The 26,612-nt window shown below is 48.3% G+C and overlaps 3 protein-coding genes across 4 annotated transcripts in view; all 3 read right to left on the reverse strand.

Moving 5' to 3' along the window:
* Nucleotides 1-6,562: 6,562 nt before the first annotated feature.
* Nucleotides 6,563-9,657, reverse strand: LOC135899021 (uncharacterized). The gene is made up of 2 exons (XM_065428268.2): nt 9,287-9,657; nt 6,563-6,909 (listed from the first exon to the last, which is right to left on the reverse strand). The coding sequence occupies exons 1-2, from the start codon at nt 9,534-9,536 to the stop codon at nt 6,731-6,733; spliced, it is 429 nt and encodes a 142-aa protein (XP_065284340.1). The 5' UTR covers nt 9,537-9,657; the 3' UTR covers nt 6,563-6,730.
* A 3,749-nt stretch (nt 9,658-13,406) lies between these two features.
* LOC135899058 (N-acetylated-alpha-linked acidic dipeptidase 2-like) overlaps nt 13,407-26,612 on the reverse strand; it is an 84,895-nt gene continuing 71,689 nt past the window's right edge. The window contains exon 20 of the transcript XR_010563515.2: nt 13,407-14,139. The gene's annotated coding sequence lies outside the window, so the exon portion shown is untranslated. The remainder of the gene's footprint in view (nt 14,140-26,612) is intronic.
* On the reverse strand, nt 20,232-23,927 carry LOC135899020 (uncharacterized). 2 transcript variants are annotated; one of them, XM_065428266.2, is made up of 2 exons: nt 21,442-23,927; nt 20,232-20,687 (listed from the first exon to the last, which is right to left on the reverse strand). In XM_065428266.2, exons 1-2 carry the CDS (start codon nt 21,662-21,664, stop codon nt 20,509-20,511), a joined length of 402 nt encoding a protein of 133 aa, XP_065284338.1. In that variant the 5' UTR covers nt 21,665-23,927; the 3' UTR covers nt 20,232-20,508. The 2 variants fall into 2 exon arrangements, with proteins under 2 accessions (XP_065284338.1, XP_065284339.1); XM_065428267.2 differs by having other exon boundaries at nt 20,232-20,684; nt 21,442-23,926.

A 26,612-nucleotide genomic window follows, 5' to 3' on the forward strand; every position in this document is an offset into this window, starting at 1 on the left:
ACTGCACGCGTCACTCCCACTCACTTCCAGAACCCGCTCGCCTAGGCCAGCCTCCGAGCTCTGCCTCTCCCGTGACTGCTCGCCACTCAAGTTACCTTGATCAGTCCGTGTGCCGCACCGCTGTTCGCTCACCGACGCAAAGTCAAGTTCCCTCGACAGCGGGCGCGCTTTGGACCTCGTGAGGGCCATGTACGCCACGTCGGCAAAGAATGATTTGCCCTGATCCCTCAGCAGCTGCTCCGAGCTATTTGAGAAGAGGTAGGAAAATTGCTCCGGGAGGGCGGCTGACACAGCGGCTTCGGTGTTAAGTTTCCCAAACTCTCCTTCAATGATAACCGTTGCGATCGGTAAACAGACACTCTCCTTCTCGGCCACTTGCCGTATCCTAACGCACTCTCCCGTAAAATCACTCGAGGAGACGAAAGACGGGTGAACAACGTCCATAGTTGCTGCAGAGTCCCGCAGTGCTCGGCACTTCTTGCCGTTTACCTTAATTTCCTGCACATGGGGCTCCAATAGACGTATGTTTTTGTGAGTTTCCTGTATCGTTGCAAAAGCAATTCTCTCTGGGCAGCTTGCAGCGATGTGCCCTTGCTTTTTGCAATTGTAGCACGTTAACGGTTTCCGTTTTTCAAAAGAACGCGTCGTATCGTTTCGCTGCTTGGGACCATCGTTAGCATTCTGAGATGCATTCTGTCCTTCCCTTACAGTTTCTTTGGTAAGAGACTCATCTTTCCGAAACTCGCGACGCGTGATTTGCTTCCGTTCGTCGGACTTCCCGGAAAACCCATCTCTTCTATCAGCTTTTTCTACGCGCACTGCCTTGCTGTGCAAGCTGCGGCGGGTGTAATACTCTTCCGCTAACTCTGCTGCCTTGTTTAGCTTAACCTCCTTTAGCCTATCTTGCAGCCAGAGCCGGACATCCTCATCAATGCAACGGTAGAACTGCTCCAACGCGATGCATTCGACAATTTTGTCGCGGTCGTCGTAAACCTCTTCGCCCTTCAGCCATTCCACCAGGTCGGCTTTTAGACGAAACGCGAAGTCAACATTCGACTCCTTACCCTTTTTTGCATACCGGAACCTCTGCCGGAAAGCTTCGGGCGACAATTTGTACTTCCGCAGTAGCGCTTCCTTCACATCACTGTAGCTCTCAAACGCCTCTTTCGATAAGCAAGTTATTACGTCTGATGCCTCCCCAGGAAGCAACGCTAACAGATTCTGTGCCCAGAGGGATCGCTCAATGCTATTCCGTTCGCACACGTGCTCAAATTTCACGAGGTATTTGGCCATATCCTCTCCGACGACAAAGGGTGGAAGTTGATCGCGTATTCTTGGAACATTGGAAGTGAGACTAGGCGCTGGCGAGCTATTTCGGGTCTCCAACTCTTTCATTTTAAGCTCGTGCTCACGAATCTCTCTCCTTTCCTCCTTTTCCTCCTCGCGACGTTGCTGTTCTCTCCTTTCCTCCCTTTCCCGACGTTCATTGATACCCGCCAAGGCCTCTGCGGCTTCCTCAGCCGTTACGTCCCCAGTCCTCATGACCTCAAGGATCGCATTCTTTCTTTTGGTTGAGCCCAACTCAATGCCCAACTCCTCACAAATTTCGAGAAGTTCCTTCACCTTGTACTTCTCCATCGTTCACACTGTCCTCCTGCTGTTTACCCTTTTTGAATATACCAGCCGTACGCTACTATAACACTACTAGTAAGACATATGCAAGTATATCACACACTGCCCTGTTTACCCCGTCAGCATCCCCTGGTTTTCAAAACACTCTTACTAGGCTTGAAACACACAAGGTTATCACAATGCAACACCAAATCCTTCCCTAAGCTACTATAACCTGTGTCAAAGAAAGTCTGGTGTTTGAGGTAAACTTCAGGCACTCACCGCGCCGAGGTAGCTGATGCCGGTCAATCCCGTCGCTGCCATCCACTGTTACGGACTTGTACCGCTGCACCACTATTACGACTTTGTGGTCCCGTAGCGCTCGTCACCCGTTTCGTGACGGAGCGTTGGTAGCGAAGACTCCGAGCCAGGCGTCGATGAGAATAACGAAAGAGATTTTATACATTATATACAGGTCATTGTACAGGACAAGATCGGATCGGCACTGGGGCCGAGAGCTCACACAACCGCGACTGTTCCCGCACGGCGACGTCCGGCGAAAACGCGTGACACATCTCACCCCAGTCGGGAGCGACACTCTCTCCCGGTGGGTCGGCGGATCCTGTTTTTCAGGCGGCGTGTCGCGTCTTTTATAATTCCCGAGGAACCATTGTCACTCAAACGGCCCAATACAAAGTCAGCACACGACGGTCGTCCGAGGGGTCCAACCAGCAACCGCGCTGGCCACCCGGTTCAAAGTTCGCGCGCGCGGTGACCTCCAGGCAAAGGGAGGTGCGGCGCCGGGCTGTCTGGCACACGCTGACACGTCCGAACACGCTGCTCGCCGAGGCTTCTCCCGCAGGACACCGCTGCCTGACGGCTCAGCATCTTGCCTTTTCAAGGGAGAATTTGGGCGCTCGCAGGATAAATTCTGCATCTTGCAGATTCGGAATCCGGGCTTGTGGTAATGGCACAACACCGCGTCCGATGCGGGGCGCGTAGTCGCTGCGCCGTAGCCCACTGTCTTACACCCCTTGGCGGGTCGACGGGAACGCTGTCGCGTTCCACTCTTGAAGGCGAAGCTTAAGCGTCCTCCAATTTTTTTGGTCCTCCTTTTTTGCAGTGGAGCTGTTAGAACTTCGCTGGGTTTCGCACTGCGTCCGCACTTTTGGTCCGCAGCTTCGCTAAGCTGGGGGGGAGAGAGCTGAGAGGGCGTAAAAGCAGAGAATGATGACAAGATGTATTTATCAAGGGATGGCTCGAAGGCCTATTGGGGAGTAGGGAGAGGAGGGGGAGGCGTATTCGGAGCCGTCCTAGGAGCCGCGCGTCATAAAAATCATCGAGCAGCTAGCGACGTGGCGAGCGTGGGTGGAGCCTAGCGGGGGAGAAGGAGCGGCGTGCACGCGAGTGAACGCGACCCGGATGCGTGCCGTCTCCTGCGGCGTGCGAGGCAGGGCTGGGTGGCTTTGGGCAGGGGGGTCAGGCGAGGGAGGAGGGGCGTTGTTCTCCGGCGGCTGCTAGGGTCACGACCTACTGTATAAGGGTCGTGATACAGTAGCTCTTTATACAGTAGTCGTGCTAGGGTGCCTCGATGTCCTCCTCGCCCACTGCTCGGTACAGAGTGGAGACAACCGCGGCGTCTATTACGGCGTTGGCCATGCGAATCGCGGACGCCGTGGTAGACGCCTTTGGTGGAAGTCGCAGGGACGCGTTGCCGGCGCTCGTGTGTCTTGCTGCGCTTTGGCAATACTTTACCGGGCTTCCCCCAGCTCCACTAGTCTCTGGCATTTGCGATAGCAGAGCCACGCATAATTTTTAAAGCGAAGCATTTTTTCCCTCTTCCTTCGACTTTCCCACTTCTGCTGCTGCTGTTGGCTGCTGCGGCTGCTGCTATAACGCCGGCCGCGTCAGGACGTAGTTGACACGCACGCCACTAACGGTGGATGCGTCGGGACGTGGTCGAGACATGGCAATGTAAAAAACAACAACAACATCACAAAAGGCATGCGCTGTTGGTGTTTTGTTTCTTGACATTTGTTTATGAGCTGTCATTTTCAAAATTTCGAGGAATAACTTTGTAAAGAATCTAAGACTATGCATGCCCCATGTGGAGGGCCTGCACCGTTGGGGTTCAGAATGATGATTGTGACGCCCGCGGCGTCGACACCGGATTTTCTGCGACACGGGGCCCCTTAACGCTATCGCGTTAGTACACGACAGCAGCGTGGAACAAAGGAAAGACCACCAGAGAAGCTCGTGTCAAGATTTACGTCGCGTCACATCTGCACACCGCCCTCTGGACGCTGTAACTATGCGTGACCCCTCACAAATGCTGTGCAGGAACAGCCGCCCTTGTCTCCGTGCTCACCCGCAACAGCAACGACAGTAGAGAGAGGAGGTGGGGAGAATATTAGCGGGGGAATAGAGAGAGAGGAGGCAGTTTTGTCCGCTACAACGCTACAACCCAGAATGGCGCCGAAGCGTGCACATTAGTGCCGACGACACGAAGGCTTGCATAAAGCGTCGAGCGGAGCGGGCAAGGTAATAGAGAGTTTTAGTAGAGCGTTTACCGTCCGCTCCGCTCAGACCGGCCCATCACAACAATTGCCACGCAGCCGCTCAGCAAAACGCTACCGTGAACACTGACGCGCGTGCGCACAGCACACATAGCGGCAGCGGAACGCGGGACGCTGACCACGTTCCGCTAGAAACCTGATTTAGCGGTGCGTCAGGGGGTGTGTAGTTGCTTTCGTAATCGTTTTACCGCCAAGCTGAGAGCACGTCAGTGGCGTCTCTGGGAGACGCGCTTGTTAGATAAGCGAAATCAATGCATTCTATGCAGCCACCGGCACGCGTGAAACGTGTGCGGAGCGGAGCGCAAGCAAACGCTCTGCTAAAACTGTCTAATATTTCACATCCCGTCACGGCTATGGTACGCCGTCGATATATCACGTCCAAATAACGTCAATGAAAGCAAACAGCAGACAAAGCTTCGCTTACATCGATTGCATCGGTATGTGCATATATTTTTTCTTCTTTTTACATTTCTTCTTTTTACAGCTATAATCACGAAAAAAAATATTTTGATATTTCTCTGGACGCTTTTCTTCACTTAAGATGTCACGTTTGAAGCAATACCTTAAAATTTGCTTAATAATGTTTTGGTAAAAAATTACTAACCTCACAATAAAATCGGGGAATGTTGTATCGGGGACGCAGCTGCAGCGAGGTCCGTGATGAACATCTCGTGCGTGCTGCTGAGGGTGTGTAGGCACTAAGGCACACAAACAACGTAGCTAAATGTTCAAGTGAGGTTTATTCACAGAAACATGTTACAATGTTTAAGGCTTATATGTTTAATATTAAGTACCGTTAACTATTATTGATTAGGTTTAATTAGTGGCTTAAGTAGGGTTAATTTCTTGTTGCGGCAACTTTAGGGACCTGTTTTATTTCTGCACCAATTGTACGGTATTGCTCGAGTGTATGGTAAAATTCCTGCAGAAACTGTAGTGGCTTTCTGTCTACATTGACTATATGATATAGTTACGTGTTGTGGTAACTGTAGTGGCCTTTCTTTCTTTCTTTCTGCACCGTCTGTATGGTATACTTATGGCGGCAACTATAGTGGTCTGCTTTCTTTACATACAGACTTTATGGTGTGCCGATAGTATGGCATGATTGTCGCGGCCTACTGTAGTGGCCTACTTTCTTTCCTCACGATCTATATGGCTCCACATGCACCTTGTAATATGGCCGACTGTATGGTACACTTTTTGTGGCAACTGCACTATCTACTTTCTTTTTGTGGCAACTGTTGCGGCGACTGTAGGTGTTCTATATGCTTTCCTAAGCAAAACCAAACGAAATCTTTAATTCTGCTGTCTTACATTGAGGTAGCCGAACAGGGGGCCATAGCAACGGTCATACGGACCTGCCGATTGGATGCATGTGCCGGTCATCGTCGTCACAGACTCGCAGGCAGCCTGTCGCCATTTTCGGGCAGGAAGAATTAGCAAGAACGCACTCAACGTCAACAAGAACCAAGACATCAATGAAGTGCACGTTGTTTGGACCCCTGGACATGAATCCTTGGTGGGAAACCGAGCGGCTCACGCCGTCGCCCGAGAACTTGTACGCCGGGCAACACCACTAGGGCATCATCTACTGTCAGACCAAGACGACATGATATAAAGAAAATACTACAACATTCTAGAACATTACAACAAGAACAGGAGGGAATATCCGCCGCCACACATCAAGCTTAACAGAGAAGAAGCCGTCATACTACGCCGACTTCAGATGGGCAATTACTTCCAGGGCACTCTATATTACACGCAATGTACCCCTCAACATTTACAAGAGACTGCCAATTCTGCGATACACCAAACACCTTTCACCACATGGTCTGAGAATGCAAAAAGAAACCGCGGACAACGCCCATCCAAGCAGCAACAGAAGACCGGTGGGAGGCACAGCTGAAAAGCCCAAAACCTCAGGACCAACTTGGGATGGTGAATAGGGCCAGACTATGAGCACAGTGCCACAGCTACTTGGAATAGGGAGGCCGTTCACTTTCGGGCATCAACAGCTTGACCTCCGAAATAAGGTTTATTCACTTGCTTAGATGTGCTTCTTTTTCGGAGGCATGATAGCGTTACTTGTTACGTCGACTGCACTGGTGTACTTTCTTTTTATGCCGACTGTAACTGTAGGTGTTCCATAGACAATCATAAATCTCTGTAGTCATACGTAGTGATAAGGCACTGTCATATGTACTCCATAGGACCGTTTTTATACCTATGGAGCACATCGTGTCACGTTTCAGACGAACAGATTTCCGAGGGAAGTAGCTCTAGACTGCTTCCGCATTAGTGGATTAGATTTTACCGTTAAATGCTGTTTCAGCTAGCGACTCCCATTGCTGCCGAGGTCTTCGTTTTAATATAAATTCAGGGGAATATAAACGGTTCTTTATTCACTGATGCTTTTCAAAACGTAAAGAAACAAAACAAAACGTGAATCAGTAGGTGAATATCAGCGTGCGGTATGTAATGGAATAAAGTATGCGGAGGGCCACAAGGGCCTTGTAGGCAGGAGCGACTGGGCTACGCAATGTTCACATGCCCGCCCTGTGGCTCAGGTTGAGGTAGACGAGCGCCACGAGCAGCAGGCACAGCGCCACCACGATGCCCAGCACCCAGATGGCCTCCTTGGAGATTGCGGACGCCCAGCCGGACACATCGCCGATGGGGCCGCCTCCACTTCTCTCGGCTTCGGCCGTCGGAAGGGGGCCCACTGGCGAGAGGCGAAGAAGCACAAGATGTGAGTATGCCAGCCATATCAAACTTCTATATCAAAGTGACGGTACGGTTCGACCCAACGAGTTACCTATACGACTAACTGGCGGGTGAACGGTGAGATAGAGAGGCAAACGAAAACTGTCGGTTCGTCGAAACGATCGAAATGAAATCGTCGGCGCGACAATAGCGTGCTGCTGCAGGCGAATTCAATCTCCCATAAAACGATACAGGGAGATCATACGACACACAACATACACATACCAAGCACGGAACAGGACAACTTCGAGACCAGAGTCTCGCAGAAAAGGTAAAAGCGCTTTCGTAGCGCGGGACGCACAGGGGGACACTTTAGTCCATGGTGCAAGTGCTATCAGCGTCAAACGAAACGCGAACAGCGGAGCGCGTGGCCGAAACATGACTAATCGTGTAGTGCGCGCCATCCAGTCACCACAACTTAAAAGCGCGCACGTCAGGTTTCACATCACTGCGCGTTGATGCCCCTACTATACTGCAATATTTTCGTTTCTATTCCCGCTCTCTTTCATTTGAAAGCTACAATAGCAAAATAAAAAATTCGGCGACGATGGCAACGCTACCTAATGTGAATGTTCAGCGCAGCTGTTTAAGTGTTTTGAATTCGCAATATATTGTGGCAAAGAATTTGATTCTGAAAGACAGGGTGCTGTCCGCGGCGGCACTGAGCCACTGCTCGAGCAGTTGGTTTGGCAGCAGCGGCAGACGAAGCAATTCCACCGGTCGCGTCGCTCATTGTTCAGAAAGAAAGCGTGAGCGCGGAAACGGATGGCGACGGCGCCGCAGGCAATGTAGCGCATGCGCAATGGGTCTGGAGCTCACGCCAGCGCTTTGTTTCCGGGCTCGCCGCATGCTTGGTCGCTGCCGGCACCCCGCTTTCCTCCTCACTCTTTCGACATACCCTCCTTCGCTTTCCGCCTCATGGTTCGGCTGCGCCTTCCTCTCCACCTTCCTCTTCGCGTCTCTTCGCTCTCGCCGCTTTTTTCATCCCCCACTGCGCGCCGCGTTCGCTCTCATCTTTCGCTGTGCTCGTTCGCTCGGCTACGCCGACGCTCGCCATGGAACGGGCGCTTAAGACTTCTAAAACAGGAGCTAAAATATCGCTGTATCGAACCAGTATTATCGCACGGTGCGGCGAAACCATATGTGCTATCGGCGTCCAATGAACGGCGAACCGCGATACGCGTGGTACAGTTTGCGAATACGTCATTACTTTATCTTAATTTTTTTATCGCTTCTTAGGTAATACAGAACCGGAACAAAAACGAAAATATAGCAGTATAGGGCGGGCATCACCGAGCAGTGCGGCTAAACCGGACGTGCGCGCTTTTCAATGGTGATGTCTGGACGGCGCATACTACACCTTCAGTTATGCTTGGGCCACGCGCTCCGCTGTTATCATTTCATATCAAGCCGGTATCTCAGAAAAGTTTGCAGCTTGTGTTGCTTATCTTGTCCCTCAACAATCACTGTCATCTGCTTTGATTGCGCTTCCTTTCATTCACGCGGCGAGCCCGGTATCTCCAGGTCGCTACCGGCATGCGCGTTATCAGTGTAGCGTAGTATTCGTGACAGGAAAATGTGCGAACGCAGATATTTCAAGAACTTTTGGGACAAGCCCCAGAGGGTGCAAACGTTATCGAGAGCGTACATGCTGTAGCTCAAGCGAGTGGGATCGATGAGTGACTTGCAGGTTGGCCGGCTGCGTAGCAATTTCGTGACATCTCACACAGTCTTTGTCACTTACAGAGATAGAACCATGAGGGAGCATATGATGTTCGATTTTATTTTTGTACTACCAACCATAAAATGCCAAGAGATAATGAATCCAAGGAAAACGTAGGGAAGATGAAGTGCGTTTCTTTTTTTTTTCTTAAATGCAGAAATAAAGGAAAGCCAAATGAAAGTGGAAGGTAAAGACAAAGCGCCGCCGGTGGGAACCAAGCCGACCACCTCCACAGACGTGACGCGGACGATGTTCTACCGACGGAACTGCGGTGGCGGCTATGCCTCTGTCCGCTTTCTTTGGTATTTGTTTAAGCGTACTAAATACGAGACTTTTGGGTCACGAGAAATGCGCGCATTTTCGATGGAAACAAACATCTTCATCAACGTCCGCGTTTACGATACGATAAATGGTTAACGCCATAAAAGGAAAATAATAAGGGGTACGTGACCTGCTCCGTGTTTTGTTAGTTACAACGTGGTTACAGCTACACGAAGCGAACAGGCAATGAAGCAGTAAGAGATGACCTCACACAATGATAAGTATTCAAAACGGGGCTTGGAAATTAACTGTTCGAACTCTCCAATAAAAGTACTCGCGACTCAGTGCATACCTGAGGCCGCTGGCGCTGCCGATATGCTGGCCGCCGACGAGGCCCGCGAGCGGCACCCAGTGTCGAGATCGTGGGGCGCCTCGGCCACGTCTTGGTGCCCCCGGTCCTGGAACGACGACGAGAGGGCCGCGCGGCTGGACATCGCAGGGACGCTTGGCCCGGGGCCCGTCCCGATCGAGTGCAGAGAAGCTCTGCTCCTTGCACCCGTCGGAGTTCGCGTAAGGCGGCTGGTCGGCCCAACTTCGTGCATGGCGTCCGCTTTCGGAATTTTCTTCTTCTTCAGCTAGAGCGTGCGGACACGAGGTTGAGCAGTCGGGTTGGTAACGCCGATGATGGCACCTGCATGTGGATGCCAGTGGGTTTTCCTTGCAGCTTTGGGCTCTGTGACTTCTTTCTCTGAATTCCTATACTCACACGCACACAAAAACAACGCGGCAGCGGTAGTAGTAAATAATCAAGGAGAATTAATCACAGGACTCACGGCCGAGGTGGCTAACATAACCGAGGCAGAGGAAATTGCTGTCGCACTGGCAGCGGAAGAAGGTTATAGAACAGGAATATCGCTCAATATTCTAACAGATTCACAAGAGGCGTGCCGGAGCTATATAAGAGGCAAAATAAGTAACACGGCGCTCAAGATCCTCAGCAGAGTTCCAATCGCTGAGGGACAACCCACACATAACATTATCTGGATACCAAGCCACGCAGGGATCAGGGGCAACGAAGGGGCGGACTGCCTAGCTCGAGGGATGACCAGCCGAGCAGGAACGTCAACCGCCCCAGAGGGGCCACAGATCAACTGCGGGAACACCTATTCAGAGCTATTAAACCTCTATAAGGGTCTAAGATATCAATATCCGCCACCACATAAAGCATTAACAAAGGAGGAGGCCGCAGGATGGCGGAGACTGCAAACGGGCACCTTTCCAAACTTACACATACTAAGTAGGATGTTCCCCACGCAGTATAGCGCAACCTGTCCGTGGTGTGGAGCTAAGCCAACATTATATCACATTACATGGGAGTGTACAAGAAACCAGGCATTCCACAAACACAAAACACCAAGTGCGGAGCAATGGGAGAGCTGGCTCACCAGCCGCGAGCTAGAGACTCAAAGAGCTCTAATAGCGCACGCGTGCGAGGCGGCCCGGCTCAGTGGAGCCCTGGACTAGGGGCCCATCCATGGCTGAAGAGGACTCAAGCTTCAAGAATGAAGACTTCGGCCTCGACCCGCTAAAACCTTTAAAGAGTGATTAAAGTTTTCCATTCCATTCCATTCTCTGAATTCTTGTAAGTGTATGCTTCTTTGTTTGCGCGAAATGGAGTCCAAGCTGATTGATCGATTTGTATATTTGCTAGTTCTCACAATATTGTGACGTCTACAAGAAGAGCATTTACAAAAAAGAAAAAAAAGTTAGGACTACATGATTTCTGAACAAAACCAGCTTACACACAAAACCCTCAGCGAACTGACAGAAGCCCATTACGTTTCGCAACAACCGAGACGCGCGGACTCGCACGTGCCGGCAGTTCCTACAAATCTTGGGGTTCCCAGCAATAACACGAACCCAAGAAACCTGCTTGATACCTCGTCACGTCCAGGACAGGTTTCACGTTGCCCCGATACCACGCAACATGCACCCTAACCTACACTCCGGCAGGAGGAGAGCAAGCGCCCAGTACATGGAGAAAGTGTTCAGGTTCAATACCACGACCCGTTTTACGGACGTTTTACGGTATGGGACGAACAACAAGGGCGCAGTTGCAGTGGCATGCGACCACCGAGGCTACGTTACCTCCGCTGCATCGACCCGCTACTGCGCGATTACGGAAGCCGAAGAGCTGGCCATCGCATTAGCCATCCGCGAGGGCCTACACGCAAACCAACCACTGGCGATCCTCACGGATTCCCAGCAGGCCTGCCGCAACTTCCTACAGGGAAGAATTGGAAGACCTGCAGCACAAGTCCTAGCCGGAATACTCAAGGAGGACTCTGAGGACTTCGCCACCCAAATCATCATCTGGATACCGGGCCACACTGGCATCACGGGCAACCTGCAGGCCGACAGAGCAGCTCGAGGATTCGTACGTAACCGAGCACTCATTACGCCGGCTGCAGAAGACCCGGACCCTGTCGACCTCGAGTATTTAGCCATCGTGAACTACCACAGAGGACGTCGCTTGCGATATCTACCACCCCATAGAAATCTTAAGACAGAAGATGCCGCTGCCTGGCGTAGGCTCCAGACAGGCACTTACACGAACCTACACATATTGCACCGGATACACCCCACAGCCTACAGGGACGAATGCCCATGGTGTGGGGCCACACCAACCCTATACCACATTACGTGGGAGTGCACACTACACAGCGTAGAACACCCATACACGAACATCACGAGTGAGCAATGGGAGGCACTGCTGTCCAGCTCGGCCCTCGACGACCAACTCAAGCTGACAAAGAGAGCTGAGAAGATGGCAAGAGCCAGTGGAGCCCTGGACTAAAGGCCCCAACCATTAGCGGTTTTTCTGATTATTATTTTAATAAAGTTTATCTATCTATCTATCTATCTATCTATCTATCTATCTATCTATCTATCTATCTATCTATCTATCTATCTATCTATCTATCTATCTATCTATCTATCTATCTATCTATCTATCTATCTATCTATCTATCTATCTATCTATCTATCTATCTATCTATCTATCTATCTATCTATCTATCTATCTATCTATCTATCTATATTGTCACGTGGTGGTGACGTAGAAGAACACAGTAGCAATACCGTGAACGACAAAACTTTTATTGGTCGAACTTGTGCCCACAAGACAGACTACACTTATAGCACAACGATAGCGGCGAACACGGTCGGCGATCGTCGAAAATCTGATCAGCGGGTCAAGCGCGTCGGCTTTTATCGATCAATCGTCGAATGTTCCAGACTATCTATCTATCTATCTATCTATCTATCTATCTATCTATCTATCTATCTATCTATCTATCTATCTATCTATCTATCTATCTATCTATCTATCTATCTATCTATCTATCTATCTATCTATCTATCTATCTATCTATCTATCTATCTATCTATCTATCTATCTACAGAAGCAGCTGCCGCTGAGATCCGAAGGAACATTGAAATTGGTTAGAAGTAAGTTTGCCAGTATATGTAAGTAAAACACGCATTACTCATGGAAGAAGGTCACATTTCGGCGCATCACGATAAGAGACGCGTAGAGGATTTCGGCGAAAAAGGCAGCCTGGAACCGTCAGCCCAGGCGGCGGAGAAACGCGACAAAGTGCTACCACCGACAGCAGTATCTAAATCTTGGGACGCCGTGAAGGTAACCTGCGATAACAAAGAGAGTGTGACAGAGCTAGTTGACGTTCGGCGACGAACGCGCCCCGAAACTGCCACAACAAAAATTATAAGCCAAGACAGCTAAGCGACCTAGACGCGCAATTGCCTCTGAAAGTCGTATCGTCTCAAATTTTAGTTTCAGGAACTACATTGCCATTAAGTAAGGAGATAAGGGTGGAAGTAAAGTTATTTGGCCAGTAGATAAGTACAAGCACGAGGCTTACAGACAGCTAAACAACTCTGGATATTACTGCATTACTGTATTACTGGATATTACTGGTAAACATGCGGTATTACCATACTCTCTGGCAATTACCAACAGGCTGAAATCACTTTTTGCTGATGAATTGATAACAACGTCAGAAATCAAATTTTAGAAGTGGTTATTGAGCTCATTTAGAAGTGGTTATTTAATTTCCTGAACACATCGGTTTTATTGCCTTTTCTCAACACGTGGTTCGCTTCCCGGTCTGTTTATTCGCTTTTATTTTTTTCCACGAGCCTCTTTTTGCAGCATATATGTACTCTCATGAAAAATAAACCGTCATTTTAATTTGGCTTTGGTCCGAAGCAAGTTTCTGGCGTGACACATAGCTGCGCGCGCGCTCTGTTGATGCGGTGCGAGCAAAGTCGGGATTTCGAGACATGTTATGCCTGTTACATTGCTTTTCGAGTTTTGTACGTGGTCAGAGCGGCGCTTGGGTGTGTGGTCAAGAGGCTTTTGTTATAAATGTGATCAGTCGGCCTTGAGAGATGTATAACTGTGACGTAGAGAGGAAGTAATAGCTGCAATGCCGCGAAACCTGCTGTTGGTGCTCCTTCCGTACCATTATCAAGGTGATGCGCTGTCTCTTTGGGTTTGCGACAGGCAATGCAGTTGCTTTCAATCAGCTTATTTGAGGGCGTTGCTTTATGATGCGGGTCGGAGCGCAGTCACGTGGTATTTTTCATATTTCGTGAGGTTTGTTTGCCATTCGGTAAAAATTGCTCGCAATTGTACGTCGCTGAAAACAAAGAATTTAAGTTAGATGTCGTTTGGGGCTGCCTAGGAGTGACTACAAATGTGTCATTGACACTTTGATAATAATAGGGCAAGCCCATGACCTCCTCAATCAACCGGGTCAGGGCGGGACCGAGTCCACTGGTCCGAACGTAGCCCTCCCTGTGAGCGCAGGATGACCTGTAGTCGTGGATGGGCAAGGGAAGTGGCTTTGCAATGTCCGGGGTCGGCGCAGTTGGCTTGTCTTCGTGTCTTGGTTCAGCGTCGGGACACAGAAGTCTGCTTGCGTGTGGCGCTTCTTTTAGAACCAGCACCCATGCAGAGCCGTCCTTGTCTGATCAGGAAGTTTCGTCACTAGTCCTGGTCCTGGCCAGAGTCGTGTCCATAGCCGCTGCAGTGGTCACGATCACGACGTCTGTCACAACTTTCTCGGGCGGAGCAGCCTCCATCTGAAAATCGCAGGCTTCTGCGTCCCGGCGGCGTTCCTGGAGAGAAAAACGTTAAAATGTACCAGAATGTCTGCGAAAGACAGGTTCTGACTCGATCTGGTGCGGATTTAAGCAGGTTTTTTGAAAACGCGTCACTTTCCCCAGTCAAAGCTCCCGAAGATTGCCGTCAGCGTGGCCGAAACCAATCACACCTAGGGTTAGCCATTCCGCTGTGTGCCTGTGGCTGCCGTGGTCGCGAAGAGCCTGGGGAATTCAGTTAGACGTTGAAAATGTCACTCACTGGGGTCAGCGTGGTCTGAAAATGATCCCGGTGACTTGCCGCGTCGATTGAAGGCAACGATCAGGATGCTGAATAAGCTCAACCTCCAAAAATGAGTTGGACAACGAGAGCCTATGCAGGGCACGTCCTGTAACGCTGGAGGAACGCCGTATCTCTTTCGCGCCTCCAGCTTCCATGTGTAACGGCTATCACAATAGAATACATCGATCCAACGCAGTGTTGTAGTCTAAATCACGCCAATGACGCGAAGCTCAATGTTTGAGTTAGCGAAGTAGTGGATGGCACCATCATCGTCACTTATGGCTGTCGGCTATTTATCTGTGTAACGAGGACGAAGACGGTGTGTGATACTTGTCGAGAGGCAGAGTGAACATTTATTCATAATAAAGTGGGACATGTGTCCGTTCTTGCTCAATTATTCATGGTGGCTACATACCACATTCTTAAAAGGTTTATTTAAAATTTATCCGGTCCTGGGCAGAACCGAACGTACCTGCGTAACCCGGTTTCCTCAAGCACAGATAATGTCTATAAGTGGCGCATATGCACTGAAAACCACGACACATATCTAGATAGATTTAAGGCTTATACCCGTCATGTTACCGCGGGCCATCCATCCTGGGGGACTGGCCGAGAATAGGCGCATATCCACTGACACATACCGACTGCCGAAGTAGTGAGTTCTGGCACATAAACAGTGGCACATACCCGATGGGCCAAATTTTATAGACCATACAGTAGTCAGCAGCAAGGTGTCTATCCGGGCACATACCCGGTGCACAAGGTTGTCTATATATACATAGAAATACATCCGGCAATGACGATCACAAAAGCTGGAGGAGGATGGATGAATGTAAAAACTTTATTGAGGTCCATTAGGTCGCGCCAGTTTCCTAGGCCGAAGCGGGTCGCTCCCACGTTGGGACCGAAAGGCCTAGCCTTTCGGCCTCTTCGCGGGCCCATTGGAGTGCCCATAGCTGTTCTTCTAATGTGAGACTGTGTAGAGCTGCTACCCACCGCTCTTCGGTGTTGTCTTTGTCGCTGCGTAACGCGAAGCAACGCCAATAATAATTCTAATTATGAGGTTTTACGTGCCAAAACCACTCTCTGATTATGAGGCACGCCGTAGGGGAGGACGCCGGAAATTTGGACCACCTGGGGTTCTTTAACGTTCACGTAAATCTAAGTACACGGGTGTTTTCGCATTGCGCCACCATCGAAATGCGGCCGCCGTGGCCGGGATTCGATCCCGCTACCTCGTGATCAGAAGCCCAACACGAAGCAACGGCAGAGCATATGACTAATATATATGGTGTCGTTGCATTTATCGTATGTTGTAGGTGTAGAGAACTCCGGATATATCTTGTTGATTAAAAGCGGGTTCGGATATGTTCTTATTTACAAGAGCCTTAGCGCAATAGCCTGAACTCTATTTAGTTTACTGCGTGGAGGGGGGAAGGCCCTGCGTCCTAGATAGAAGTGCTTGGTTAGCTCACTGTAAGTGAGGAGGTGGTCCGTGTAATCTGGAACCTCAGCATCTTCTTACCTTGTGGGCAGAAGGCAAGCCAGAGTCAAAGCCCTACTAGAGAAAACTGAAGATCAGGCTGAAGAATGCTTCTTCGTCGAGGCGGCTTTCATGTCCAACAGACTAGCCTTCACAGTGGTTCTTCTGAACGGCAAATCTGAGGTCGTCAACTCGCCTTCGACGTTCACCACACAACCAGAAATTGCAGAACCGGTAGCCATCGCATTGACACTTTCAGGCCCAAAAAGATCCAGGATCCGCAGCGATTCTAGGGCAGCCGTCCCAGCATTTGCCAAATGAGTCGTATCTCGATAGGCCCTTGCAACTCTCAATAGAAATGTCGTAAAACCCCACACGATATGGTAGAGGAAAAGAAAGTGCCCTTCCACTTTGTGAAGTGAATAAGGATTACCAGCGTTCGCGTACTACATCTCCGCCGCGGGTCAGCCCAGCGTTGCACCATCTTCGGGATCGGCCCACGTATGTGGAGTTTTGTGTCTACACACGGAAGCTATCCTGGGAGAACTAGGCCTTAAAAGTTGCGCTGTAAAAAAGAACTTTCTTTTGAAGGTAAATGGACGTACAAAGCTCACAAAACGTAACAAGACCGCCAAGTTATACACCATACTTGCTGTTGCTACCAATTGATTGATTGATTGAATAAATGTTATTTTTCAGTCCTGCAGAACGCGTATTAGCCCGTCGCGGGCCACTGCTACGTCGAGACCGATTGGCCTAGCCTGCCAGCCGCATCGTGGGCCTGCAGGATGGCCCAACGTTGCTCAGCCAGGAGTCGTTTGCGGAGGGCCGCTTCCCGCCTAACGGAGTTGAAGTCAGGGATTGTTATAAAGGTACATCCCCAGAACATGTGTGAAAGTGTTGATCTATCGCCTCAAGCAGGGCACGCTTCATCAGGGTGAATCTCCGGATGTATCGCATGCAACGTGAACCGATTGGGATAGGTCTACCTGCAGAAGTCTGAATGTCAGTGCCTGAGGCCTGGTGAGCTTGATGAGGAGGAGGGTATTCTCGCCGTGACAGATAAAAGTGTTATGTAAGTACATTGTAAGTAGCGGGTGCCTCCCTACCATCCATTAACTCTCTCCTCGGCCGTTACGCCGCCAGCGCGGTCAGTAAGTGCGCCCTCGGCAGCGTGGGCCGTCTCGTTGAGCTTCGCGGGGACACCCTACCATGTGCCCAACGTGGGCTGGGAACCAAGTAAGCAAGTGATGTTTGATCCTATCCGGACCTGCCTTACGAAGCAGCCCCAAAGCCTATCTAAGATTACTCCACACTCAAATGCCCTAATGGCCGACCCTGAGCCACTGTAAATGACGTCGCTGCCGTCATCAAGCATTTCCAAGGCAATGGCTACCTGCTCGGCTATCGCCGCATCTCCGGTTCGCGCAGATGCGCAGTTCGTGAGTCGCTGTTTGGAATGCACCACTACCGCAGAAAAGGAGCACTCCTTCCGATATACGGCCGCGTCAACAAGGCAGGCTCTACGCCCGTCTGCCTGGATCTGTTTGAGTATGGTGGAAGCTCTTGCTTTCCTCCTACCCTTGTATCCAGAATGTAAATTTCTCGGTATCGGCGATACGGAGAAAAAGTCTCGTATGTCTCGTGGTAAGTGGCATTTTCTTAGTGCCTCTACTGATGGCGGGTGGCCGAGCTCTTGTAGTATCCTCCTACCGGCGGCGGTCGTGGAGATTCTGGCAAGTTGCGCTGTTTCCTGAGCCTCTGAAATCTTTTCCAGAGTGTTGTGCACACCTAGCTGGAGGAGACCATTGGTGTTGGTGAAGATCGGTATGCCCAGGGCTCGCTTAGTGATTTACCAATGGTATTTTTTAGCGATGCATGCAAATCAACCCTTTGTTCACGAATAAGAATGACTTCTTGAAGAAGATCGTTCATGCAGATGCCGTCATTATGTATTGGTTGTGCTTATGTCGCAAAAGCTGAGATGTGCACTTAACTAGTAGTATAGTGGCACGACTTACAGTGAACAAGAGTTTTGAGCTAAGAAATGGGCTGATCACACTTCTTCTTTCGTCCCGCTTTAGTTAGGACAAGGCGTGATGTGAAGTAAAACCAAATATGCTACTTTGAACCAAACTAATGATCTTTGGTTTACATACTACTAAATCTAAGAAAGGGCCAACCCACCAAGGATTGTACCTTTGAATTATCTGGAATTTATGGAGAAGCCTGGTTCAACATAGCAGCGATACGCCGTCATATATATAATGATGAGGACGACGCTGATGACGATGACACGTCTTTAAAACATGGCACGTAACCACAATGGGGGATGTACCAAGAATTGGGCAGTTGTACGCTAAGTTAATGACTTAAAGACGAAACATAAAAAGGTGTAACTTAGAATAAAATAGCATTGTGTATTGGGGCAGTGAGACTAGATGAATGGATGATTAGATTAAAAAAGGATACGAAGATTCATTGCAATATTTAGAATAATTATGACCAGCGCACTAATTTCTTCCTTCAATTATAGTGTCACGTAGTAGTGACGGTAAAGAACACAGTAGCAATACTGTGAATGACGAAACTAACTTTTATTGGGCGAACCTGTGCCCACAAAAACGTGCCACACTTAAAGCACAACGATAGCGGCGAACAGTCGGCGATCGTTGAAAATCTGATCTGCCGGTCAAGCGCATCGGTTTTTATAGACGAGCCATCGAACGTCCCAGAGTAATCGCTGGTGCCCGCGTGTCTTCCAGAAAGTTCTACCCCATTGGCGTCGCGCATACATGAAATTAGATTAAACAAGGTTCGGTGACAACAGACAGCGGATGGAAGCATCGATAACATTCCAGAAACCTCCGATACATGCAGTCGCGCCCCATGCTGAGCGATAAAATTTGTTTGACGGTTAAAAGCGCTCATACAAAAAAAGATAAGTCCACGTGTCAATACGGTTCTTGTCCTGAATGTCCATGGCGGATACTCACACTAGGAGATTTTAGAAGTAGAAAAACTGGGAACGTAGGCCGACTATCGGCCGGCTATCAGCCGGCTATCCCGAACTCCCAAGTGCACTGCTCAATCGAGAATAGCCAAGAAAAAAGAAAGCAGTGAAGATTCGATTTGCACACGCACACACAGTCACAAGCATACAAATAGTGTCATTATAGAGGCATTAGTACTAGCAGCGGAGTCCAGTAAACGGGTAGTCGTCCATCACACACGAGGAGGGTTGTGCACACAAGTTTATTTGCACACACACAGGCAGCATCCATATGTGCACATAAACCTGACCGCGAGGGACAATACGGCTGCGATCCGTATAAGTTGAAAGGAAAAAAAAGCTGCGGGATCGGTAATAAGTTTTGTGGTTAAGAGGAACGGGTATGGAGAGAAACTATTTATGGGGAAGATACCACCTTCGTAATAATAGTTCTAGGTCACGGAAGAAAAATAAAACATAACAAGAAGAAAACGCCGCATCAAGGAAAAAGGGAAATATAAAAAATTATTCTACCACGGTAATCTACTATAGCTTGGGTAACACCATTACGCACTGTGGAGGAAGCATTTATTTCGCTGAAACCCAGAAAGGCAGCTCCAAGAGACTCGGAAATAAAGGATTACACTTGAAGATAAACCTAGACCAAGGCTATGCAGCCGAGTTCCCAACTGTACTTATTACAGAGAAAGTCCCTGTCGACGGTATATACAACATAATCTGCATCTGTGTTCAGGAGGTCTTCTTCGTTCAATTGTTTATGAGCTTGCTGAAGCTTATAATCTGCAGTGAGAAACCGGGAAGGATTTTGTTTGGTAATATTCTCATAATCATTTATTCTACCCTTAATGACCCTTTAGCTGCCACTGCAGAAGTGGGGAGGGGGGGCGAGAAATAATTTATTTATTTATTATTTTATTTATTTATTTATTTATTTGGTACCCACGGCGCCCATTCAGGCATTACAGTGGGGGGGGGGGGGTACAGATGAAAAACAAGCATCAAAATTGCAGGTTTGCATAAATTTGTGTAAGTCAACAACACATTATTATAGGTCGACAAAAAAAGAAAAAAAAAAGCACACAGCTAAGTTGCACACAGCCATATCGGAAAGAGGCACGTTGCAGATGTCACATGTCACAAGAGACATGCGACAAAACGAATGAAATAATCATAACAGAATGGCAGCCGCTTTCCAAGCAAATAAATACGAGGCCAGTACAACAACGAACAAAATTTCTATCGTTAATATCGGGTGCAGTAATAAGAGTAGTGGGAGATTAAAGCAAACAGAAACTGGCCACTACATAAAAGAGGAAGAGCAAAGCAGGAAGAAAAAAATCCAGAAATTTTTTTCAAACAAAAACATGCATTATGAGTAATTCACATATTGAGAGTGAACGAGACAATGGAATACAAAGGTCGCACAATAAAAAGCAAAATCACAGTAATTTTTGCCCGACAGTGTACGCATCTATAACAGCGGTAGCAATAATGAAAAGACGCACACCTAGAAGGAAGTGCAAATATGCCAACGAATTCCGGACAAAATTTAAATTTCCGCGACAGGCCCACGAAGCGGGTGTGGCTGGCCACTTCGTGGTATAGTCTTCACATGCCCGCCCGGTGGCTCAGGTTGAGGTAGACGAGCGCCACGAGCAGCAGGCACAGCGCCACCACGATGCCCAGCACCCAGAGGGCCTCCTTGGAGATTGCGGACGCCCAGCCGGACACGTTGCCGTCGAGGCCTCTTCCGCAGGTGTCGGCCCCGGTCGTCGGAGGGACGCCTGCTGGTGACGAGCAAAAAAAGAAAGAAAGGTATGGCGATGGCAGCGGAACGAACCACCATTTCCTGGACTGTTCCTTCAACGCTCGACACCTCCTCGCGATTGAATGGATGGATGATATTAGCATCCAATCGGAAGTGGCTTAATGCGCCAAGCTCGTCATTTCTACATCTTTTCTGTCATAACTATCCATCGGCCACTACAGTGTTCATTGGGTTCGTGTCAACGAACCATCAAACTTCAAAATTAACAAATATGATGTCTTCTCATTCTTTGTTTTCCCTATGTTTACGCTACCAATCCTCCAGCCTGCTTTTTACTGTCATTCTCAGATTCATTTTCAACTGCTTTCCATGGCTGCTAGGTAGCGGTACTGTTTTTGGGCGAGCATTACCGACGAAAACATTTCGACCAATTGAAGGCTAACAGCTTCGCTGTAATATTAGACAGAACCCATCTACGATGATCGTCCAAGTCAATGCGTGTGCATTTCACACAGCGATACACACACTATTCTATCCGGAGTCTCATTCTCGAGTTTTTCCTTGTGCGACGCGTTGGCGTTTCGCCACTCATTTTTGTTGGAGCCGGGTTTCCCTGGCTTCCCGAGTTTTGGCGGCACAGCGAAAACGTTCTGCTGCAGCGTGTGGCGCATAAAGTCGCGTGTGACTCGTACCGAGGCCAGGTAGCTAGATAAAATCGTCAAAGTGACTGTATAGGGTATAAGCAAATAAGTACTCTCGCGTTTCAAACGCACCTGTGGCCACCGCGGATGAACTGGCCGCTGAAGAGGCCTCAGCACGGTGCCCTGTGTCGAGCTCATGGCGGGCCTCGGCCGCGTCCAGATGCGAACAGGAAGGTCCCATGTCGGGAGGCATCGTCGAGATGCTCTCATCAGGACCAACCAGGTCCAAAGAAACTCGGCTTGCGGAACCCGTTGGCGCAGATGGATGGAAACTGGACGACTTTCCTTGACGCATGACGCCGGGGTTTCGAGCTTCTTCTTCTTCTTCTTCGTTGTTACTTTATGCACGCGTTCTCTTATTTTGGACTTTGACCCATCAGACTCTTGGCCAATCCCCCTGAGCGGGTGCGTGCCAGTGTATCCCAAGGATCAGCACCTATATCTACGATGAGGGTCGGCGGTCGTGATTTAGACAATGTGTACAATATACAACTGGTGTGCTGCAGGGAAAGCTTAAGAGAAAGCTTTAGCACGGGCCTAACTCCGACGCCGCCTATTCAAATAAGCGTAAAACGCAGAAACACTTTTCTGAGATAACCACGGGGCCGATTTTAATGAATTTTTTTTTCCATTCGAGAGAGAAAGTTAGATTCTAGTAACTATCGGAAGCATAATTTTGATTTAGGGCCTGAATGTTTTTAATAAAATTTTCAAAAATGGGTAAGTTTGTGAAAAAAAGTAAATGGATGAAGTTCACAAATTTGTGTCTCTGCACCTAAAACAGATATCGCAACTCTATAAACTGCATCCATTGGAGCATCCAAAGCAGACAAATTTATATCTCACGCGAATTTTCCACGTTGTTTACAAGGGTTTTACAGCAGTAGTACTCACATATTAGAGGATCTACCTGAGAGCCATGTATATCATATGAATTTAGGCCGCTTTAGATGTACTATTAGGTGGAATATACAGAATTGTGATATGATCTATGATTATTGAGTTACAGAGTTGTAAATTTCATAGTTCGTTTCCTGAAAATTTGAGATTTTTGCCATTTTTATAAAAACGAATTACAATCTAAACCGAAAATTTGGAACAAACAGTGAGCAGACTGTAACTTTTTCTTTTAAGTGCAACAAACATAATCAAATTTGGTGCTACGGCTGGCGAGGAAAACGATTTTTCTTTTCCTATGTATATATAGCGAGGAGACCTAGAGCTAAAGCTTCCTCTTAAAAAAGATTATGGTTCTCTCGTAATCTGGAGCAGATGTAAGCATGACATGGCTACTGGCAAAGCAGATTTGTTGGATATGATACTAGCCACATCCTTAAAATGGGTATGGTGCATGTTCGCAACGGCACACTCCCCTACACCACGCCATACCACGACATACCACGCCACACCGCACCACAGTACACGAACCTGTTTTGAACTGAACCTCATTGCAAGTGTTTCGGCCAAACAGCCATGCGCGGCGCGCTGGACGCCGCTGGCTTGGTCACGCAGCGAAGCGCCATCTCTCGAGCCGGCGCTAAACCCGCGCCGCGGAACTCACGGACCGCCAGCGTTGAACAGGCAACCCTGTGTCCGCACAAAAAGATTATAATAATGTGTATGATGCCCAGTATTTGCCTTCTGAAAGTCGATATTGGAAATGACAAATAAAAATTCAGGGTGCTAGTAGTTACCGCTTGAGTGACATTGTGAACAAAAATAGGAAGAACTCGGACGCAATATTTAAAAAAAAACTTATTGGGGCTATAACTAGCTTATGTAAAGCGGTCCCGTACAAAGGGTTGGTGGCCAGAGACCGTATTTTAAGTTTTGACTGGCTGCCCGCATGGTCAGGTTTTCTTTTCGCAACTTGCGCGGATGTTCTCGTTTGAGTGCCCGGATAACGGCGCTGGCTTTTGGCTCAAGGTCACTTGAAGGTCACCGACAACAAGAGCTAAAACACTTCATGCTTAAAAACAAACTGGTATGGAGATTTGTCTACGTCTTCAGTGCACCAGCTGAGTGTCGGGCATTAAAATGAGAATTCACGCTCCGTAGCTATGTTACGGCTTTGATGAACGCTATACTCAATTTCTTGCCGCTGAAGTGTAAATATTGCTCAAGAGTTTCTTTTGGATAAAAAAAATCATAGTAGAGGGTAAGAAACCGCATGGCATTTATCAGCAACCATCATTACTAAGCATCGTCTGTAATAGGTGGTGCTCAAAATCAGAACGGCGTTCAGAAAAGGCCAAACCTTGTTTTGTATCGCATTTTCATCTCGCGGTCCTATTGGCGTGAAGCGAAGTGAAAGAACTTGCTCCTAATCACTTTATAAGCCCCGATACCATCGCTTAATTAAGGGCGTCTGTCAAATACTGAAGTTGTAATGTTTTGCATTTACGCAGTCCCTTTCGTGGCTCATTTCACAATATCTACACAATGTCTTTGTCCACGTGACATTCCTTTCATTGAAATTTCTCATGTACTGCTTCAACTGACACTGAAGCTAGTGATGTAGAAGGCACACTAACCAATCGGGGGGGGCCGGGACAAGGCGCGGCCGTAGAATCTGTCTATACAGACGCTTTGTCGTGCCACGCGAACTCTTGCAGCTGTTTGTTTTGTAAAGTCACGCTGACATTGCGCCATATTGCAAGACAAAAAGGAGTTTTAGAATAGCGCTTACAACAAACCTAAGCACATTAAGCACGCAAAAAATAGCTTTGTGCTCACTGCGCACGCTTCATACGTAATTGGGTGGCTGCGTCTTACGTGTGGTATGATAACGTAGGTTATTTGGTGAATTTAACGTTCGTAATGTTTACGAGTGCAAAAAAATAGCGTTGTCGAATATGACGGCACCCATGGCTCCCGCTTCACCGTGGATTTTCGTGAGGGCTACGCTCTCGCCGTTCACCAGTAACTATACAAATGAGCTATCGATTCCTGTAACCTTACGTGAAGCGTTAGTTATGAGCGCTTAGCGCGTCCACTTTCTGAGACCGTTGGGCGATTCCGGCGTCGGTAGACCCAACGAGACGCGTCCGCATAGAAACGACAGGATGGTTGCTAATAAGAGCGTCTGCTTCGATACGTTTGGCACGAGGCACCAGGTGGCGTTCTGTCATCTAACGTATTCCTTATGTTTGTGTTCTCGTACGTTAAACAAAAAGTTTTGAAGTGACTCACATCTAACGTCCCGCAAAGGTGCTCGAATTTACCGTACGTAAGACGACGAAGGCTATTCTAAAGCTGTCTTCTCGTACAAGGCACCAGCCGAATGGAAGGACAGTGCTCAGAAGCGCGAGCGGCGCGTAAGAGGTGTGCCCTTTTTTGCTTGCCTCTCATAAGAGCCGGAGTCTCGTCTGCGAAATCGCACACGCGAAGTGGTTTTTCATTTTTTTTCCGTGTTGCCGAAGGTGACCACAGAAAGCACGGTGATGATGATTATGTCCCGCTTTTATGACGTGTACCCACTAAAGGCGATAGTCCAAGAATCGGGCGACCGGAGGTTTAGTCATAAGTGCAGTAAAAGGTTGGCATTCACGTGCAAATCAGTGTCACAATCTTGTCGACGGAATGTGCTTTAGTTACCCACTACAGATTTCTTGGTGTCATGATCGGCCGCAATCTTCAGGACGCATGTCTTCTTTTTTAATGACCTAAGGCTATCAGAATCAGGGTATTTTACGCTCACTGGTGGGTGAAGGCCTCTCCTAGGGATATCTCCAATTTTTCCTGCACTTGGCGAAATGCGAAAACACCCGTGTACTTAGATTTAGGTGCACGTTAAAGAACCCCAGGTGGTCGAAATTTCCGGAGTCTCCCACTACGGCGTGCCTCATAATCGGAAAGTGGTTTTCGCACGTAAAACCCCATAATTTTTGTTTATTTTTTCCTGTACTTAATCTTTCTTTCTTTCTTTCTTTATTCAATACTGCAAACCTTGTACAGGTCCAAGCAGGGTGGGTCAAATGACAACAAAACAATAAACAATAATAACAAAGTTAAAAAAAAAACATCAAAGTGTGGCGAAAGGCAATAAGGAATCATTCCAGTCCGTTACCGTGCGAGGGAAAAATGAAAACTTGAATAAATCTGTTCGCGCAAAATACGGTGTCAGGGAATTAGGATGATGGTGGCGTGTATGCCTTGACGTTGAAAGCGACAGATATGGAGATACAGCGACAGATAATCAGCTTAGTCCATCCTTTCCCTGTGAATTCCGTCATATCATTACATCACCGATTCCTCTCCTGTCCTCGACCAGGTTTCCTTACAACTTTGCCAATTCTATTACCAAAACAGATCAAGATATCTGCTGCATGCAATACATGACCTGCGCAACTCACTTCATCCTGTTAACCTCAGCTAGAATCATCATCATCATCAGCCTCTTTTGTTATTGCCGCTGCAGGATATAGGCCTCTCCCTGAGCCAGAATATCAGCTACTAAATACTCACACACAGGTTTGAAAATTTCAAGCGAAACCTTCTTTGTCTCAATCAACGGATTAAGGGTTCGTCGTTTCCTCGCGGAATGGATGGATGGATAAATAAATAAATAAATAAATAAATAAATAAATAAATGAATGAATACAACTTTGGCCAGCTGTGTGTGGCACTGGATATGCGCGACAGGGTATATGTCCATTCTTGGCCAATGCTCATGCAGAATGGATGTTACTGTGACCCAAGGGTATATAAATCCTAAATGTATTTCCAAATGAGTGTTTGTTTTCTGTCTATTTATTCTTCTTCAACATTCGCCCCTCGACGTGCATCATACGTCGCCTTCGTGCTTGTGACTGAGACAGCTACAGCTACAGGCGACGAGGCCGCGCTTATGTCATCCGCTACTGCTGATACCTTCCCAACTGAAATAAGTTTCGTGTCATTCAGATTGCAACGTTGCGCTGGGTCTGCGTGTCCTTTAAATGTAAATTTGAGGCTGGTACTAATACTCCCTCCTAATCATCTCTTGTTTAGCGACCACTGGTTGCAAAATAATGGTCCGTGGACATCAGCTTTCTGTAGAAAAGACTCATACGAACCTTACTGACCCACCGCGGTGGCTCAGTGGCTATGGCGTTGCGCTGTGTGTGTGTGTTTCAATAAAGATTGATTGATTGATTGATTGATTGATTGATTGATTGATTGCTTCTGAGCACGAAGTCGCGGGTTCAACTCCCTGCCGCTATGGGCGCCTTTGCATGAAGGCAGATTGCAAACACGCTCGT

This window comes from Dermacentor albipictus, chromosome 7 (assembly GCF_038994185.2).
Source record: "Dermacentor albipictus isolate Rhodes 1998 colony chromosome 7, USDA_Dalb.pri_finalv2, whole genome shotgun sequence".
In the NCBI taxonomy this organism is placed as follows: domain Eukaryota; kingdom Metazoa; phylum Arthropoda; class Arachnida; order Ixodida; family Ixodidae; genus Dermacentor; species Dermacentor albipictus.